Source organism: Hypanus sabinus, chromosome 7 (assembly GCF_030144855.1).
Source record: "Hypanus sabinus isolate sHypSab1 chromosome 7, sHypSab1.hap1, whole genome shotgun sequence".
Taxonomy (NCBI): domain Eukaryota; kingdom Metazoa; phylum Chordata; class Chondrichthyes; order Myliobatiformes; family Dasyatidae; genus Hypanus; species Hypanus sabinus.
This window is the reverse complement of record NC_082712.1, coordinates 61320690-61341296: the sequence shown is the minus strand read 5'-3', so window position 1 is coordinate 61341296 and position 20607 is coordinate 61320690. Positions and strand designations below refer to the sequence as shown.

General features: G+C 40.7%; 1 protein-coding gene across 3 annotated transcripts in view; it reads right to left on the bottom strand.

The window, feature by feature from the left end:
* LOC132396832 (cytoplasmic aconitate hydratase) overlaps nt 1–20259 on the bottom strand; it is a 74348-nt gene extending 54089 nt beyond the window's left edge. The window contains exons 1-3 of one of the 3 annotated variants that reach the window (XM_059974810.1): nt 20129–20259; nt 15370–15476; nt 387–555 (exon numbers count right to left, since the gene is read on the bottom strand). In XM_059974810.1, the coding sequence (XP_059830793.1) occupies nt 387–555; nt 15370–15466 (266 nt within the window). In that variant the 5' untranslated portion in view covers nt 15467–15476; nt 20129–20259. Of the gene's footprint in view, nt 1–386; nt 556–15369; nt 15477–20089 lie in introns of all 3 variants that reach the window. The other 2 variants (XM_059974812.1, XM_059974811.1) reach the window with 2 other exon arrangements.
* Between the last annotated feature and the right edge of the window lie 348 nt (nt 20260–20607).

The window sequence follows — 20607 nt, the reverse complement described above, 5'->3', positions numbered from 1 at the left end:
TACCAGATACCTGCTCTCTTTATTGATTTTTCCTTTCCCAGCTTAGCTTTCAGATTTGATTTGCATCATCCATTGTTCTTGTCAAAAGTCAAGCCAACTTCCTTTCCCTTTCCACTCAATAAATTCTTCACAAAGAATCTCTCAATTACCCTCTTGCAGGGAACCAGTATGCCTGGAACCTTGTCCCAGGTAAGTCCACCCACACTACAGACTAGAAATGCCAAGTTTCTTTTCCATCAGGTTTGTCAAATCATTATTGGAGGAAAAGAAATTCTGTATAAGCTACAGGTTATTCCCATAAAATTTACTAGATAATTTGTGCATAGTCTTTTTTTTAATTCACAAAATATTCTATTTCAGCATTTTATATTCAAGTTAACCCTTACGTGAAATCTTGCAAGATGACACGAGCTGGCTTAAAAGGCACCTCAACATTTTGGTGTTGTGTCACTTTCCAGTTCAATATGTTTTCAACATCTTCTTTCTTCACAAGGAAACAGTCACAGTTTCTGATTGCTGCTTCCAGAAGGACACGGATAGAGAATGGCAACTGTGCTATTGGGGGAGAGAAGGAAGTGATTTTAAAATGGCTATAATTACAATTGCAGCTGAAAGCTGGACAAAAAAGCTCTGAAGTAAGTAAAAGAAAAAAACTGTTAATTTTGCGCTATTATCACCTGAGCCATGTCAAAAGGAACATTAGTATATAAACCTAGTTGCATACGGAAATATCAGGATGTGACTGAACTCTTGTAAGAACAGGGGTCATACAAAAATATAGTTTCCTTTTGGAGAGACAATCGAGAAATCTTGTAGAATCAAACATGCATGCACATCCTCCTTGTGCTTAACTATTATCAGGGATGGGGCAGGCATGCAGCCAGTAATTTCTTTCATCTCCCTGGTTAAAGGTTAGGTTTCAAGAGTGCCTTAAAAGTAAGAGGAGCATGGATGCAGAGAGGTGTAGAGGAGGCAATTATAGAGATTAGAGATGGAGGCACAACTGGCAACAGCAGAGTTATCAAAATCAATGCTCATGGAATTGAACAAATCAAAAGCAGACTGCATCAGGAAACAACTTACACACAAGGAAGAGAGTAATATAAACCTTTCATTTTCAGCTTAGAGGACAGTGGTCAGTGATGTTCCCAGAATAGTGATGAGACAACTATATCTTTATATGCCCTCAGTAGCAACTTGTCAGCCCATTCTCATTAACAAGGCATTTTCACCCACATAACTGCCACTCACTGGATGGTTTTTGTTTCTTGCATCATTCTCTGTAAACTCCTAATACTGTTGTACATGAAAATCCTAGAAGGTCAGTAGTTTCTGAGATACTCAAACCACCCCACTTTGCACATCCTATGGTCAAAGTCACTTCGATCACATTTCATCCCCATTCTGATGTTTAGGTAGTTGTACTGATGAGCAAACTTCCCCTTCAATCAGACGAATGATTGCTTTTGTAACATTAATGGCCAGAAGGTCTATACTACAAAATTGGAAAGAAGTAAATCCTCCTACTACATTTCAGTGGCTTTCTCAAACTATTTCTTATCTGAGTTTGGAAAAAATTAGAAGCACTATTTTTGACTCATCAATTAAATTTGAAGAAACTTGGAGACCGTTTATTCGACATTTTCATATGAATTAATTTGGCCTTTTCCGGACCTTTCTGCTTATTCATGTTCAGGTATGGAGTTCCGGAGTTCTTTGACACTATCTTATACTTGTAAACTGTTGTTATTGCCTATGTTAGTTTAGTTTAGTGTTTTATTTTTTTTTTAACATATATTTTTTCTCACATATTTTTTAATATTTTTTTTTCTTTTTTAATGGTTATTTGTTTTTTTTTCATATAATCATGTGGACTTGATTAAGGTACTTTCTTTTGCTGATGTTTAGTAGGATATTATTATCTTATTATCAATGTGATTTCAAGTCTATTGTATTTATAATTTACTTATTATTATGTTATTTTTTTTGTGTATATGTGAAAATCAATAAAAAGATTGAAAAAGAAAGAAAGATGAGCAAACATACAGGTGTACTTTAAAAGTGGCCACTGAGTGTATTATTGACTCAAGACACAAATGTGCATGGTTACATTTCAAAAACTGCAGGTAAAGCAAAATTTGGAAGTGTGGTAAACAGTGACTAATGAAGAGAATAGAAATAAATTGCAAAACTGTGCCATGGTACAAAAACAGGGAAGAAATGTGAAACCCGTTAAAAACATTAAGAGGATGCAATTAGATTACTGTGTTCTGTTCCAATCTCTCTACTTTATGGAGGTATGAAGCTACGAGAAAGGACACGAGCAGTGTGGAAGAACAGAGGAATCTTCAGGTTCAAATCCAGAGATCCCTCAAAGTTGTCGTGCACACTTGGAGTTTGTGTTCATTTCTGAGGATGTAGAGCTTTAGAGAGGGTCCAGAGGACATTTACAAAGATATTTCCTGCATTAGGTAACACATCTTATGTAGAAACATTGAATAAGAAAGGGCTTTTCTCCTTGGAGCAAAGGAGAATGAGAGGTGACTTAACAAGATCTGTAGAAGAGTAGACAACCAGCACCTTTTTCACAGGGCACCAATGGCAAAAGCCAGAGAAAAGCAGAGGAAATTTTATAGGAAAGATGTCGGATGTAGGTTTTTTTTATACGGAGAGTTTCAAGTGCCTGGAATGCATTGCTGAGAGTGGAGGTGGAATCTCAGACTCTAGAGACATTTAAAAGACAGGCAGATGGATGAAAGAAAAATTGAGTGGTATGGACTATGTAGGAGGGAAGGGTTAGATTGATCATAAAGCTATGGAAACTGGGCCTCCGTACCTCCCTCTGCAACTGGATCTTCAACTTCCGAACTGGCAGACAATAATCTGTATGAATTGGAAACATCTCCACCTCGCTGACAATCAACACTGGTGCACCTCAGGGATGTGTGCTTAGCCCACTGCTCTACTCTCTATACACCCATGACTGTGTGGTTAGGCATAGCTCAAATGCCCTCTATAAATTTGCTTATGATTGTTGGCAGAATTTCGGATGGTGACGAAAGGGCGTTCAGGAGCGAGATAGACCAGCTAGTTGAATGGTGTCACAGCCAGAACCTTGCACTCAACGTCAATGAGACCAAAGAGCTGATTGTGGACTTCAGAAAGGGTAAGGCAAGGAAACACAAACCAATCCTCATTGAGGGGTCAGAGCTGGACAGAGTGTGCAATTTCAAGTTCCTGGGATCAATACCTCTGAGGACCTAAACTGATGCAACAAATTAGTTATACTGCTGTAAAACATGCAAAAAAAAAATGGCTGAGAGGAAATGTTACTGAGATGTACAAGGTTATGACTGATTTACATAGGGCACACAGAGGAAAGCCATTCCCATTAGTGGCTCATTCAAATGGAGAGCAATAAATTTGGAGACAAAGTATGAGGATTATGAGAAAAACTTACATCCAGCGGGGAATAGTTATTACTTTGAACTCTATCTAAAAGGCTGGTTGAAAATAGCAATGCCCTCAAAAGGGAAATTGAGTAGGCACATAGGACAGAATGTAAGGAAAATAGGGAATACGGTGGCTGAAGAGATTGTGGAGGCCAAATCATTGAGTACATTTAAGGCAGAGATTGATAGATTATTAATTAGTCAGAGCATGAAGAGATACGTGGGGAAGGCAAGAGATTTGAGCTGAGAGGGAAATGGATCAGCTATGATGAAATTGCGGAGCAGACTCAATGGACCAAATGGCCTAGTTCTGCTCCTATATCTAAAACCAAATGCAGGGCACAGGGAGTAATCTCATCCACATTGTAACAATTCCATGACTTTATGAACAAAATTGAACACCAATATAGGCTGGAGGCCAGGAAACTGGAGTCACAGAATGAGAGTATGGAAAATGTTGGAAACACTCAAGAGTGTTGGCAACACCTGTGGAGTTAATAGTTTGAATTCAACGACCTTTCAGAAGAACAAGGAAAAGCTAGAAATTAAAGATATGTAGGTTTTGTGAAGTCAAGATAAATGGAAACTGAGATATGGTGGAGACAAGGGAGACTAAATAACAGCAATGGTGGTGACACCTGTTGAGAGAGAAAGATGAAAATGTGTTCATTGCAGCTGATCAGATCTGTCTGGAGGAGATACAATGGAAGCAATGCAAATAGAAGGAGATGATTAAGAGCACTGGAGGAAACAAAATGAACTGCAATACCCACAAAATACAGTTGCTAGAAAGTTAAGCAAATGCTGAAAATACCCAGCAATTCAATCCGGTATTTGCGGAAAGAAGAGGGGAAAAAAGCTAACGTTGCAGTTGATGACTTCCAACAGAACAGGGCAGTTTGAATATAAAGTCGAGAGGCTAACTGTCCGAATTTCCCAAATTCTATAATTGAGTCCTAAGTGCTGTGAAGGTGAGGTGGCATTTTCCCACTTATTCTGGGGCTTCATTCAACCATACCACAGACTAAAGCACTGCTTCACTGGGAGGGGAGTTTGTGTCCCTAGAAAGTGGAAGGGATCAGGTGTTACACTTCTTATGTTTGTTTGCAAAGGTGAAGAGGTGGAGGAGCAAGAGTGAACCAGAGAACTACAGAGGGAGCAGTCCCATCAGAATGCTGACAGAGGAGAGTAGGGAAATAAATGCTTGTTGGAGGCACCGCACTGAATGTGTGAGAATTACAGAAGAAGCAGAAACTAGACAGAGTACGTCTATTCCACTGATGTAAGAAAGAGTCTTTAAAACAAAAAGAGCAAAAGAATAGAATTCTTGGGTTGTTAAAGTTCCAAATTATACAATGCAATTAAACTCTCTATGGACATAAATCTAAGGAATCATAAACCCATTTTGAAATACAGAGAAAAAACATCAAAATCACATAAAGATGCAAAGGGGAAATACTTGTTCTGCACTGTGTTGAAGCAAAATAAGTATTTCACTGCATTAAACAATTATATGGCCATAGCCATCTGGACTGTTTAATGAAGTCAAATGTTACCCTTACAGAGTTCCATTTTCCCAGTAATAAGCAGATTTTCATAAGTACTATGAGATTAAAACAAAATAATTCTAAATTGTTGTATGAAAACCAAATATCAATTGTTGGAAGACAGATCTATTGTAATCTGTGGAACCAAGAAACATTTTCTTCTTCTTGATAAAATTAAAATTCTGAAAATCTTCTTCAAACATGGTTAATGCTAGTGTCAAGATTAGCCTCAGCAATTTTCAGATGGATGATTCAGAAATATTCATATTCTACATTCTTACAATATGCTAAGCTAAACATCAACTCTGGATGATTTAAGGCAGAGCACAGGGCAGAAGCAATATACTGGCTAATGTATAATACTCTGATAATCCTGCTTGATGAGCACTCCATCTGCCTCTCTGGGTTCCCTTACCCTCCACGAGTGGGCATCATCAATAAATAGACAACAAGTTTGAGTGTTGTCAACACCATCAATGCCCACTCACAGCAAACCTGGATTGGCATTCCTTCATTGTCATCAGCTCTGAACGCTGGACACCTCCCCCTCTAAAATCGATAAACATTCACTGTGAAAGCTGCAACCACTGAAGTAGGTGGCTCATTATTAAAAGGAATCAGGGATGGATGACAAACACTGGCTCCACCATATCCCACAACAAAATAAAAAATTGGATTCTTTGCAGCTTTTGAAATTATATACCAATGAATATTATTAAAAAGCTGTTACTAACTTGAAACTACTATTAACTATTTTCCCTCCAAGAACATGCACATGTATTGGTGGAGAACAGCTGTGTAAATGAGTACTGCAAATAGACATTTTCTGAGATGAGTGAACACACATAAAGAACCATGGACACAATTCAATACAGCAGCTTCCCCATCATTAATAAAGCCAACAAGTGAAAACAAAATAAACAATCCTTTATCAGCATAATTGCTTTACTGCCCAATTATCATATGAAGCACAGAGAAGAAAATCTGCAGATGCTGGAAATCCAAGGCACAGACACACACGATGAAGGGTCTCAACCCGAAACATCGAATGTACTCTTTTTCATAGATGATGCCTGACCTGCCGAGTTCCTCCAGCACCTTGTGTGTGTTGCTATCATATCAAAATGTGGGCTTGCCTTTAGTTATGGAAAAGTAAAAACACTCCACAGCTAAGTCCCATCATAACTTTACAAGCTTACTACTTTCAGTAACATTTACGATGCAACAACAAGGTTAACCCATTGAACTCTGCCAATTCCACAACTCTGGCAACCATACATGAGCCTGAGACAAAGAGCAACATTTTGAGCAAGAGACACACTGGGCAATGGTGCTTTGATTTTGTTATCTTTAAAGATTTTTCCTAGTGGTAGTTAGGGACACGTTACAAATCTGCATGACTGGGACCAAACTGCTAAAGGGCAAAGTGATAATATAACACATTACAGAAGTAGTTCGTTGTGTGCATTCTAGTTGCTCTTCCCATAATTATGACTAAAAACACATTGTTAGCCAGAAAGTCCTGAGATATTGAGCAAAGTAATAGAAATATAATCTTTTCTTTCAGTCATCTCCCCTCACAAAACAAGTGAGACAAGTGAGATACCAAGACACAGCGCAGTCTTAATGTGCGTACTACTAAGACTAGAAATTTGTCTTGTGCCTTTGGGGATTATACCAAGGGAGAGTTTTATCTGATGTAGCGTTGTGCCTTGCCCCTCAAGGTCTACCAGCAGAATTCAGGAGCACCATAATATTGATGCAGTGCTGTGGTTTGTTATCATGCCGTTCTGGCAATTCTCTAGATTGTGGTTTCACTGCAGTCCAAGCCAACCTCCCACAGGTAACCCCATAATCTTTGCTCTGCCAGAACAAAGTTTGCATCCTAATTTGCAATATTAGCTTACCTGGTATATCTTTGCTTGCTATTAACTTACTCTTACAGCCATCTTTGTAATCTCCTCCAGTTCTACAATCCCTCAAGATTTGTATACTTCTCTAATTCTAGAAATTAGAGGATGGGCTTTATCCATGATGGACTGCGCAATATCCACTACTCTTTGTAGGATTTTGTGTTCATAGGCATTGGTGTTTCCATACTAGGCAGTGATGCAAACAGTCAATATACTCTATACCACACATCCACAGAAGTTTGTCAAAGTTTTAGATGTCATGCCAAATCTACGCAAACTCCTAAGGAAGTAGTGGCACAGCTGTGCTTGCTTCATAATTGCACTACGTGCCAGGCCCAGGACAGATCCTCCAAAATAATAACACCATGGAATTTAAAGTTGCTAACACTCTACTCTTCTGATCCTCTGCTGAGTACTGGCTCATGAATCCCTGGTTCCCTCTTCCTGACATCAGTAACCAGCTCCTTTGTCTTGCTAACATTGAGTAGAAGATTGTTGCTATGGCACCACTCAGCCAGATTTACAGTCGCTCTCCTGCATGCTGAAGGCTGATTTATACTTGTGCATACGAGCTATGCTGCAGCCTACGCCGTACCCTGATTTTCACTTCTACGTCGCTAAACGCCGTAGCAAACATGCATTGGTGTGCACCAAAACGCTAGTTGGCGGTGGGGTTTCTATGCCACTGTGTGAGTTTCTTCTTGAGAGACATAGATGAGGAAATGCATTTCAAACATTTTCACATCTCAGCAGGTAGATTTGACGATTTGGTTCATTTATTTCGTAAAGCGAGTAGAGCAGGGAGCTATCTATGCACGTTGTTTTGTGATGCAACTATGCTGATGGAGATTGTGGAGAAGATGGTGTTGCCAATCTGAACTGACTGAGTCTACAAGTGAGGAAATCAAGGATCCAATTGCACAAGGAGGTTTTGAGGCTAAGGTCTTTAAACTTATTGATTAGTTTTGAGGGAATGATGGTACTGAATGCAAAGCTGTAGTCGATAAAGAGTATCCTGATGTATACATCTTTGCTGTCCAGATTTCCAGGGTTGATTAAAGAGCCAATGAGACGGTACCTGCAGATGCCACTACACCACTGGCCAGCTTCCTTACTCCATACCTCTATTTCTAAAGCCTGGATTCCAAATGACTTTTCTTTTTAAACTGTATTTTCAACCTCCTATGCCACTTTAACAATTCATGCAGATTCTTCTACTCTCCTACATTTTATGTACTGTGCTTTCTTGTTTGTATTGCCTCTTTCTACCAAACTGTGTTGGTGTGTGGCCTAGTGGGCAAGGCATCAGACTAGTAACCTGAAGGTCACTGGTTCGAGCCTCAGCTGAGGCAGCGTGTTTGTGTCCTTGAGCAAGGCACTTAACAGCACATTGCTCTGTGTTGTCACCGGTGCCAAGCTGCGTGGGTCCTAGTGCCCTTCCCTTGGACAACATCGGTGGCGTGGAGAGGGGAAGGCCAGCAGCTTGGGCAACTGCTGGTCTCCCATACAACCCTGCCCAGGTCTGCGCCCTGGAAACTCCAGGCGCAAATCCATGGTCTCTCGAGACCGACGGATACCACCACCACCAAACTGTAACACCTGATATCTTCTTATGTTAAGCTTGGTTTGTCATACACAGCAATTCTTCTATCCCACCTACATCCTGCTGAAGTTTATTACTGTCCTCATTACAGTTCAATGTTTTACCTCATCTGCAGATTTAAAATACAGGGCAATTTATACTCATGAATGTACATGAAGAAGAAATGTATGTACCATCCCCTACTGAGCTTAATTGGACATGATCATCCAAAAATTAACTGCTCATCACTACTCTTGCCTGTGGCTAAGGTGTCATTATAAATGTCATTTATAAATTTGCAGGTGACTCCACTGCTGTAGGTAAAATTTCTGATGACAATGAGAAGGCATACAGGAGTGAGATTGATTGGCTGCTGAGTAATGTTGTAATAACTATCTCACACTCAATGCCAGTAAGAACAATGAATTGATCATGGATTCCAGGAAGAGGAAGTTGGGAGGACATGCACCAATCCTCAGTTAGTGGTGGAAAAGGTGAGCAAGTTCCTGGGTGTCAACATCTTTGAGGATCTGTCTGGGCCCCACACGCTGATACAATCACGAAGAAGGCACACCAGTGGCTCTACTTTGTTAGGAGTTAGAGAAAATTTGGTGAGCCAAAGAACCTTACAACTTTCTATCAATGTATTGTGGAGAGCATTCTGACCAGTTGCATCACAGCCTCATATGAAAGCTCCAATGCAGAGGACCATGAGGGGCTTCAGAGGATTACAGGCTCAGTCAGCTCCATCAATGTTCAGGCTAAACAAGTCTTTCAGCAATGGATTCTCTTGGGAACTGGCACACAAGAAGATCTAAAGCCGGAGGCAAACTAGCCTCGATCAGAGAAAGAAGCTGTCCCGTAGCCTGCTGGTCCTGGCTTTAATCCTGCAGTAGCGTATGCCAGACAGAAGCAGCTGAAACAGTTTATGGTTTGGGGTGACTGGTGTCTGCAATGATCTTCCAGGCCTTCTTTTGCATCTGCTGCTATAAATGTCCTCAGTGGAGGGAAGTTCACATCCACAGATGCGCTGGGCTGTCCATACCACTTTCTGCAGTGTCTAGCGATCAAGGTTTGGGCAGTTCCCGTGCCAGGCAGATACAACTAAGCAGAATGTTCTCAATGGTGCCCTTGTAGAAGGGCTGGAGGATTTGGGGCCCATGCCGAACTTCTTCAGTCGCCTGAGGTGAAAGAGACACTGTTGTGCTTTTTTTTGCCACAAAGCCAGTTGTTACAGTCCAGGTGAGATCTTCAGTGATGTGTATACCGAGGAACTTGAAACTCTCTCAACTGCAGACCCATCGGTGTTGATCGGGCTGAGCCTGTCTCCGTTCCTCCTGTAATCGACAATCAGCTCTTCTGTTTTTTGGACATTGAGGGAAAGATTGTCATCTTGGCACCACTGTGTTGGGGTGTCAACCTCTCCTCTGTAGGCCATCTCATTACCACTAGAAGTAAGGCTGATCAAAGTGGTGTCATCTGCAAATCTGATCAGCAGATGGAGCTGTGTGTGGCAGTCCAGTAGAGGGTGCAAAAGGAGTAGAGAAGGGGACTCAGAACACAACCCTGGGGGGCACTTGTGTTGAGGGTCAGGAGTAAGGAAGCCCATCCTTACTACCTGTTGGTGATCCAATCTGGTGGCCTACTTCTATTCTTGTGTTCACAAGATTACTCTCTGCTATTGCACAGAATATTTCTATCAAACTAGTTGAATATGCTTTGCCTTTAATAAATCCATGCTGGCTTACTCCCATCAATCCACACGTGAACAGAATTAGCAATCACCTGAACCAGCTTATCATTTCTATAAATTTCCCCCATCACCAAAGATAAGCTGATTAATAGTTGCTGATTTTAACCACTGTATCCTTTCTAAAAGTGCTGGAATATTTGCAGTACTCCAGAACTCAGCCACCATCTCCATCTACAGATGTCCTTAGAAAAGTATGATTAATATCTTTCCAATTTCCACCCTCCCTTTCTTCAACAAAGCATGGCAACCCACACCTGACTGGGTGATTAATCCACGAAGCAAATTTGACCTTTTTAATTCTTCCACTTTATTAATTTTTAACTCATCCAGTTTCTCAACCACATCTTTTTTTTTTGCCAACATTCCAGCAGTTATCTTCTTTCTTGATGAAGCACTCATGCAGTAAGCTGACCACTCCTTCTGCCTGTAGGAGTAGATCTTCTGTCTGAACCCCAATCAATGCAACTCCTCCACTTTCTGCTCATTTATTGCCTAGGGAAGATTTTTGCCCTTACTCAAGATCAAGAGTGGTGAGTGCATGGAACGGGCTGCCAGCAACGGAGGTGGAGGCGGGTATGATAGAGTCTTCTAAGAGACTCCTGGACAGGTACAAGGAGCTCAGAAAAATAGAGGGATAATGGTAACCCTAGTTAATTTCTAAAGCAAGGACATGTTCGGCACAGCTTTGTGGGCCGAAGAGCCTGTATTGTGCTATAGGTTTTCTATGTTTCTATGTCATCTTATGCGATTCACTTTAAGATAACAATATATGAAAGTTGAAACTCAAAAATAACAGAGCAGCATAAAAGAGATATATCAAATTAGTTGTTCTCCTAGCTTTTAGGATTAGAAAGATACTTCCATTGGAAATAACTCGAAAAATGTGTAACTCGGGTGGTTGATGGTTGGGGTTGTTCTCCGATCTTGATAATGAAACATTTGCAATTGGTTTGTGAAGATCCGAGATATTTCCATTATTTTCTTAATATTTTTGCAATTAGAACCTAATGTCAGAGTTGAACCACATCAAAGTCGTATCAGTTCTGGAGAGAACATCATCCATTCTCAGCAGTGAATATTCAATTACTAAGTTACAAGGTTTTTTTAAAATCTAGGACTGTAGTTTTCACATAGATCCATACTCCAATCATATGAACAGTAGCAAACAAAATTTGATGCCGAAGAGAAGCTCATTCAAAGATGTGACGTCCAAGTAACACGGAGCCAACGTGTTGCACAACGCAGAAATGGGCACGTTGGCTACCACCCCATGCTGACCACACGGCCCAGCAACAAATTTGTCCCTTTGCCCACATTAGGTCTGTATCCATCTAAAGGAGATGAAAGCTTTAGGAAAGGAATTCCAGACAGCCGGTAGGAAAGCTACTGGGCTGTTAATAACCACAGGAATTAGCTACCTTAACTGAATGTGAAATTGTTAAATGAACCTAAACTCTCCATATACATCTTATTTGAACTAACAGCTGAATCAAAAAAAAATGTATGGTGATTGATGTTTCTGTCTACAGGCCCCACCCCCAGCCCTGCCAAATCAGTGACCACAATACATTTTATTGGTGAGTGGATAATTAAGATGGAATGGGTGTGGAGTGTGCTAATAATGGACAAGGATCTGTAAGAGATAAAAGAATCTCAATAAAACCAAGAATATTTTTAGCTGCTCACTGTCCCAACTGCAAATGTCTCTTGTGCAATGATTGGGCAAACAGCCAGTAGCAGCGTGATCTTGCAGAAATCCCAGAGCACTAAAATCCATGGAAACAAACAAAAGCAGGAAAACCAAAGAGTGCACAGAGATATGTAAAGAAACTAAGTACTATTTACCATCTCAGAAATACTTTCATCCACAAAACCACATCACCTCTGTAACAAAACAAAACTGTAAAGGACACAGTCCATCATCATGTTGTAAAATTACTAACTTCTGACATGCAAAAATCAAAGAGTGATATCGTGGAACACTTTCTCACTTTAAACATAATTACTCTGTTTGCAATGAAATCATCGATCACGCATTTTACAAAGTTATAAATCTATTTGTTAGTGCTACAGTGCAGCGTACAATAGCATTTCGAAAAATACTGCAAAGATCTGTGTGAATATACGTTATAACACAAGATCATTCATATTAATGTGTAAAGGTAGTTTAAGAGAACAAAGAATCACTGAATAGAAATCCAAATCTGTCTCTCTTCTTAGCAAAGATACTACAAAAGAGCAGCCTTCTTTCCACATGGGTTTATCCCACGGCCTTAAACAAACAGCTAATATTTCTGTGCACATCGATGACTGTTACAAGCCAATAAGTTAAGTGAATGCCAGCATTTTTCTGACAAAAAATTACAAATAAAGATTCAAAAATTATAAATGATTTAAAATTATGAAATCCATTTATACACCATTCTACTATTACTTCATCTTTCCCTTTCGATAGTATTTGCAATGACTATAACATAAGTTCAGTTACAGAGGCTGAGTTTGCTGCAGTACTACCCGAACAATATTTGGACTTTTGTGCTTGTAAATATTAGCAACATGACTTGCTATTTAAACATTTGACATCAATAAAGTGCTCAGCTTCCAATAACTGCCATCCCCATGCTCTGAGATTATACAGGTTTTATACCCATCTTTCAGTGAGAAAATTGCTTAATTGAAGTCTTAATTGAAGGACATGCTCCTTCCATCATGTCCCAAGGTAATTAATCTTAATTTCATCATGAAACCCCCTTTTTCTGGATGTCTCCAGAAACAGGTCGTTAGTCCCTCGTTAACAGCCACAAGAGAAACCCACCTTTCTCCTGCCTTGCATGTCTACGGTATATACAACTCCGGTCCTGCCAAATCAGTGGGATTGGATGAATCACCCACCAAGCCCCGGTTTGTGTGAATGCTGTGTGATCTACTACCCCATTGCAGCACACCGCCAGGAAATAACAGATCACACACCGCAAGCAATTATGAAGAAATATATTTGCAGCTTGGAAAAATAGAGGGCTATGGGTAACCCTAAGTAATTTCTAAGGTAGGGACTTGTTCGGCACAGCTTTGTGGGCTGAAGGGCCTGTATTGTGCTGTAGGTTTTCTATGTTTCTATATTTGTGAACCTTAACTAAAATAGTAAAGAAAAGAGAGAGTCAAAAAAAGGCCAATTATAATTAAACAGTCAAACAAGCACGAGTTGGAGATCAAATCTTCCAAAAAACTATATTCACCGATCCTTGGCAGCCTCACGCACCTTGTCTCCATCGAACCACGTTTTCCCTCCAGATTGACTCCTTCGACTGGTTCCCTCCAGTGTCCTCCTCTTCATCTCCTGCTGAGCTAAGTCCAAGACCAATCTTCGTGCCTCTCACAAAACCTCTCCCCCCAGTGTCCTCTGGAACCTTGTCCCAGTTCCACTATTCTAATTGGATGACACACATTCCTAAGCATCCCTTATCTTCAACAGTAACCCAAACAGACTGAAAACAGAACAGACTGCTCTTACAGAACTACTGACATGGAATACCTACAGCATAACAGTAAATTGTGAATCCGGGTGTTACAATTGAAAAAACGGATCCAATCTATAAAAAATGATGCCACCCTAGTAGACATATACTACTACTACAGGAACTCAAATAACAATGAGTTTGAGTACAAGAAAGAGATAAAGAACTGAGAGACATAGCATCAATGACGACCACTTTCCCTCAATGTCAGCAAAACAAGGAGTTGGTCACTGGCTTCAGGAAGGGGGCTGCAGCATACATACTGCTGTTTACAACAATGCTGCTTAAGTCGAGACAGTTAAGAGCTTCAGGTTCCTAAGAGTGAATATCATCATCATCCTGTGCTGGTCCAACTGCCTCGACAATATAGACAAGAATGCTCACCAGTGCCTCTACTTGCTCAAGAGTCCGAAGAAATTTTCCACACCCCTTTTGACCCTCTCCAATCAATGCTGATACACCGCAGAAAGCATCTTATCCATATGCGTCATGGCCTGGTGTAACAACTGCTCTGCCCATGGCTGCAAAAAACATACTGGGCTGTGTCCACAACTGTATGCTATCATGGGAACCAGCCTTCCTCCCACAGACTCTATCTGTACTTCTCACCACCTCAGTAAAACAGAAAGCATGATCAGAAACCCCACCCACATTCACTCCCCACTCCACTGGGAAGAAGATAAAAAAAACCCCTGAAAGTATGTATCACCAGGTTCAAAAACAGTTTCTATTACACTGCAAGAGACTATTGAACAGTCTGCTGGTGCAATAAGATGGACTCTTGACTCCTTTTTCATTTCCCTGGCTGCCTGCACTGCACTTTCTCTGTAACAGCTGATTTTGCATTATTTTTTCCTTTGTACTACCTCAAAGCACTGCTATAATAAAATGAAAAGGCAACACAAGTGAATCTGCAGATGCTGGAAATATATAAAAACACAAAATGCTGGCAGAACTCAGCAGGCCAGACAGCATCTATGGGAGCAGGTAGTGACGACGTTTCGGGCCGAAACCCTTCATCAGGAGTTGAAAAGAAATGATCTGTCTGGATGTCAAGCAAAACTAAGTTTTTCACTGTAGCTTACTACATGAAACAATAACAAACTGATTTACCAACTTACAGGAGTAGTAGGAAAGATGTAGAAAGTATAATTAAAGTGGTAGATTCCGAGGAGTATCTTTGAGAAGGGAAAGGAAAGTTAACAGTTTTGGGGAAAGTCTTTCAGACTAAAGGCAAGCAAACTGAAAGCAAGGTGGAACAATTAATGTTGAGAGACAAAAAGAGGAATGAACTAGTAAAATATTTCCCTCAGTATGGCTAGTAATTTAAATATATTCATGTTATGAAATATGTGAAACAATCTCAGCAAAGAGGGAACACAATGCAGAGATTTTATAAATTACAAGGTGCTGACATTAATGTTCAAGTGTATCACAGCTTTTGTTTAACCTCAGTTTTAGAAGTTCCATTTCCTGCACTTAAGTGTTTCACACGCAGTGACAAGTGATGTGATTCTTCAAGGGAGGATCAAAGGCAATCAAGCTTTACACAAACACAATTGATAAACCGTGATACGGTTATAGAGGGAGCAATGAGTTTTGCTTACCATATCTGTCATCTCCTATTTTAGACAGGTTATAGAATTTCTTTTCTTTACAATTCTCATCAAGCGGCTCCAAGAGTTGTTCATAGGGGTTATTCATTGCAAGTCTTCTGTATAATAGATAAAAAGTAATCATTTGAAGTACAAATTTAAACACTATTGATCTATTAAAACAAATCCACCATTATGCAAACATTCATTAAAATATAGTTCCAACTATTAAGATGTACTGTAACCAAGAATATTTCTAAATATAGGCAATGGTGGTAAAACATTTTTTAAATTGACACCATGCCTTTCAAAGGTCAGTCATAACCTATATTTCTAATGATGCTTCATAAGCTGTGTTCTGCATTTGCTGACTTGCTCATGAAATAATTGTGTATAGATTCACATTCACAGTGCACATTATCACGTGCTTAAAGTTGTCAAAGACATTTCACAATCAGTGGCAATGAGAAACAATCTCAATTTATATAGTAAACTCAACAACTAATTTGCATCCAAAATTTTCCACAATAAAATTAATAACTGCTTTTTCAAAAAAAAATCATAAATGCAAATTTTCTTCCTTCAAGGAAGTGATCTATTCTTTAAATGCATTCAAGGAAATGGTGATAATTAAAATTCTTAAACTACTGCAGTTCACGCAGTGAAGTTACACCCAGAGTGCTGTTAAGCAAGCAATTCCAGGATTTTAATTCAATGGTATTGAAGGAATAGCAACATATTTTCAAGCCAAAAAAGCATGTGACTTGAAGGGAACTTTAAGATGGTAATGTTTCTGTGCATTAGCTGCTGTTAGTGGTAAAGGTCCCGGGTTTGAGAGATGCTGTTCAACTAGCCGTGGAGAGCAATGGCACACTATTTGTAGATGATACAAATCATATACAGATACAGGTGCTTTGGTCACACGTGGTAGCGGTGGGGGGAGGTTTAGGGTGGTTGTGGATGCATCAATCGTGCACACTGTTTCTTGAGTACTTTTGGACCTACAGTCATCCAGGTAACTGGAGAACATTCCTGCCTCAAGTCTTGTAAATGGTGGACAGACTGTTAAATAGACAGCAAAGTCACCCTCAAAGGAATTCCCAGTTTTGGATCAGCACTTGTAAATACAGTTTCTATCTAGTCCACAGTAACCATGCCCCCTTATCCATCTCACCCAGAATCTGAAGCCAGGGAAAAATTGTAAAACACTCCTTTGTTGGAAGTGGTCATTTCTACAGTACATATGAATGCAGCCTCCAAGAGGACCACAGCCCTGCTGTAGGGTTTGGAGGCTTGTGTGCCTCAATGACCCGGAGAACAATGTTGGTTGGAGTCAGGGCTTTATGCTTTGGCTCTTGGTGGGTGACCAATGCCAAACAGGTCAAAAGGTAGAGGTCCACCCGTCCACCAGGTTTGGGGCTAACAACATTGACTGGTCAAACAAAATTGTTACAGAAACAGTAATGAAGAATCTTTCTACATGTAAGTGTGATGGTATTCCTGAGCCTGCACCCGTAACTTGTGTTACTGAAAGTTGTGAAAACCGAGAGGAAGCTACTGACATGATGGAGAAAGCCCTGAACAGCACCAGATATGGAGGACCTTCACTGCTGCCTGAAATGCCAGCAATGTAATGGGCAGAAAGTAGGTAATATGAATGTGGAGCAAGAGTAGACCACCTTGGGCCACAATAAGAAGCTGACTGATCTGACTGTAACTTCAACTCCACATTCCAGTCTACTACTGGTTTATCAAATAATCATCCATCTTTGCCTTAAAATATTCAAAGACTGCTTTCCAAGGCATCCAAGGAAGAAAGCTTCAGACTCACTGCCACAGGAGATAATGCAAAATGCCTCTACTCCGGTTAAATAAGCATTACCTTATTTCTTAAAAACAGTGACACCCAATTCTTGATTGCTTTATAAAGGCAAACATCTACCTTGTCAGGACCTCTCAGCATTTTGTTTCAAGCAAGTCACCAGCCATTCTTCTAAATTCTGGCAGATGCAAGTCCAGGCTACCCAGCCATTCCTCATAAGACAGCCTACTCATTCCAGGCTTCAGCCTAGGAAATCCTTACTGAACTCCATTCGAATTCATTAACAATCTTTCTTAAATTACGAGATCAATACTTTCATCCAGATAAGATCCTGCTGATGGGTACATAACCACCCATCTCAAAAGGAACATGTAAACTCCACTCAGACTGCACCAAAGATGGGAAATAAACCTGGGTAACGTGAGCTGTGAGACAGCAACTCTAGTAGCTGCACCATCATGCTACCCAGGCTCACAATACATTCCAGTGTATAAAATCGACAAACACTGAAGATCTTATCACTGTTTACATATTTTCCAGTCTTCTTGCAACCAAGATGTCAATGAAAGCAAATGATCAGTTAAAGTTGAACAAACATGATGTGGTAGAAAACTTGAACAGAAACTATATCAAGTCTGGTTCACTATGAATAGAATAATAATTATTTTTCTACTTCAGCACACTGAAACTGAAGTGGACAAATCTGATTTAAAGGCAACCACTACAAAGACTAACTTGTACTTGTGAAATAAAAATGTTCTGCTTAAATAAACATTAAAAATTCGATGTGGTGTAATACCCAACTTCACTTTGAAACTCTGACGGAGAGAGAAAAAGAGAATGTACTTTAATCAATGCACTTTGAACCAATTAACTGAACATCTAGCACAACAATAAAAAAAACTTTGCTGGTTCTCAATTTAGGTCAGGACACTAAGAATTGTATTTTAGTATTTAAAATTTGATTGAATTTCAATAGTGAAGCAATTACAAACAAAATGGTTCATGTATATTGAGTAACATCAGCAAACAAGAGGAACTGAGTGTACAAATGATTGTGTCTGTAGAACAATCAAACCACCCAGATAACTTCTTACAAAAGGCAGAGATGGTTTTCGATATAATAATAAGCTTGCATTACAACATGCTTAAACACAAGAGATTACTGCAACACACAATAAAATGCTGAAGGAACTCAGCAAGTCAGGTAGCACATACAGAGGGGGAATAAATGGTCAAAGTTTTGGGCTGACGCCGTTCAGGTCCAAAATGTCATCTGTTTATTCTCTTCCTAGATGCTGCTTCACTTGCTGAGTTTCTGCGTGTATTACAACAAACTTTTCCTCTCTCCTGGCCACTTCGCCTGTTTCCATAGGATCTTTCACATTTCATAGAACCTCAGTCCTGCTGTCTTTAAACAATATTCCGTTCTTTCCGCAGATGCTGACTGACCTACAAAGTGCTTCCAGAGTTTTCATATTTTCAGCATTTACAGTTTGTTTAATATATACAATCATCATATTCTTTTACCCCAGCACAAACTAAACTTCTCCCTTATATCCTTGCAAGTGCAAGGGACCATGCCAAAATGACAGCATCTTTTATAGGATCATTAAAATTTACAGCCTGAAATGAGGCCACTCAGCTTAGTGCACTGCATTGCTGCAAAATAATGTTCTGCCTGTTCCCTACAGGACTGGCTTTGCAGTGAAATATGGACTTTTTTTGTTATCGCACACGATAAGACTACGTGTTCCTGAACATTTTACTCTACAGGACCTGTAGTTTCACAAAATGATTCCATGATGTACAGGAATGTGCCCTTCCTCCTGCTGTGGTGTCACTCACCAGCACACCTCGGCTTCCCTCTCTCCATGCACAGGTCCCGATACCTTCTAGGATCAAAAGCAGCTACCGAAAGTTGTAAAATTAATCAGCTCCAGCATGGGTAGTAGCTCTGTAGTATCCAAGCCATCCTCAAGGAGCAGGGCCTCAAAAAGGCAGTGTCCAGTACTAAGGACCCCCACCACCCAGGACAGGGCTTCTTCTCATTGTTACTGTCAGGTAGGAGGTACAGGAGCCTGAAGGCACACACTCAGTAATTCAGGAACAGCTTCTTACCCTCTGCCATCCAATTTCCAAATAGACATTGAACCCATGAACACGACCTCACTTTTTTATTATTTCTGATTTTGCACTATTTTTAATTTAACTATTTACTGTGATTCAGTTCTTTCTATATTTGTAATGTATTGTATTGCACTGCTACCGCTAATTTAATGTTCTACGACATATGCCGATGATATTAAACTTGATTCTGATTCAATCACTACACAACACACTGCAGGAATCACGTTTTTCTACCACTAAAATCTATATCTTCCTCTAGCTTTGGTATGACTTTAAACTGACTTGCAACGTTTTTCCCTGTTCTGTAGAGGACTCTCCAGCTTTACTCGCATTTCCCTGCACTTTGCCGTCGAGATTGGTGTCAATGCACAGAAAGCACACCTCCCCCAACGATCAGTCACTACACACTGCCTGCAGCAACGGCGCATTACTAAACCTTGCTCCTGCCCCAGAATCAGTGCATAGCACGCTGCATGTTTTCTTTCCATTAGCAGGATCCTGCTCCCATCCCCAGGTGCGGGGATTCTGTATCTTCCCCAACACCGGCGTCACTGATTGGATCCGTGTAGCGTTTCCATGCAACACTGCAGCGCCCCTCAACTTGATCCCCAAGTTCCTGTCATTGGACAGGGACCTGCACCATCCTCCCGCACCGGTGTCACTGCAAGAAACCCAACACCTTTCCCCTTCATTGACGACCAACATCTAGATACTGCACGACGAAGATTACACGCGCGATCAAAGCCCCCGGAGGAGACAGTAAATGTGATACTCCCACACCGGTCGCAAGAGTCAACAGCAACGACGACTCCCGGTCACCTTCCGTGAAGCTCGCCACAACCGACTCCTTCTGGCCGCAGCCTCAGCCCAGGAATCGCCCCGTCCGACCAGTGGCCGCTGCTCAGGTCAACACACCTCCGCGCATGCGCCCATTGCGCCAGCGTAGTTCGGCGTCCGCGCGCTGTTTGCGTCATCGCGCAAGCCCTCCCCAAGCACGTGGGTCGGGCATCCCCGACCCGGGGGTGTTGCCGGCCATGAGAGAGAGATTTTGCATTTCTTAACGTTGTTCGCGCCGCTTTTAGGACATCGAAATATGATTCCTGCCAAAGAAGTTGCCTTGAAAGGTTGTCCTGACGAAGGATCTCGGCCCGAAACGTCAACATCACTTCCCCCTATAGATGCTGCCTGGCCTGCTGTGCTTCACCAGCATTTTGTGTGTGTGTGTGCCTTGAAAGGTGCTTACTTTGTAAAGGTGTACAAACAACTACGCGCTAATGAATGAGTAATCTGAATCAGTA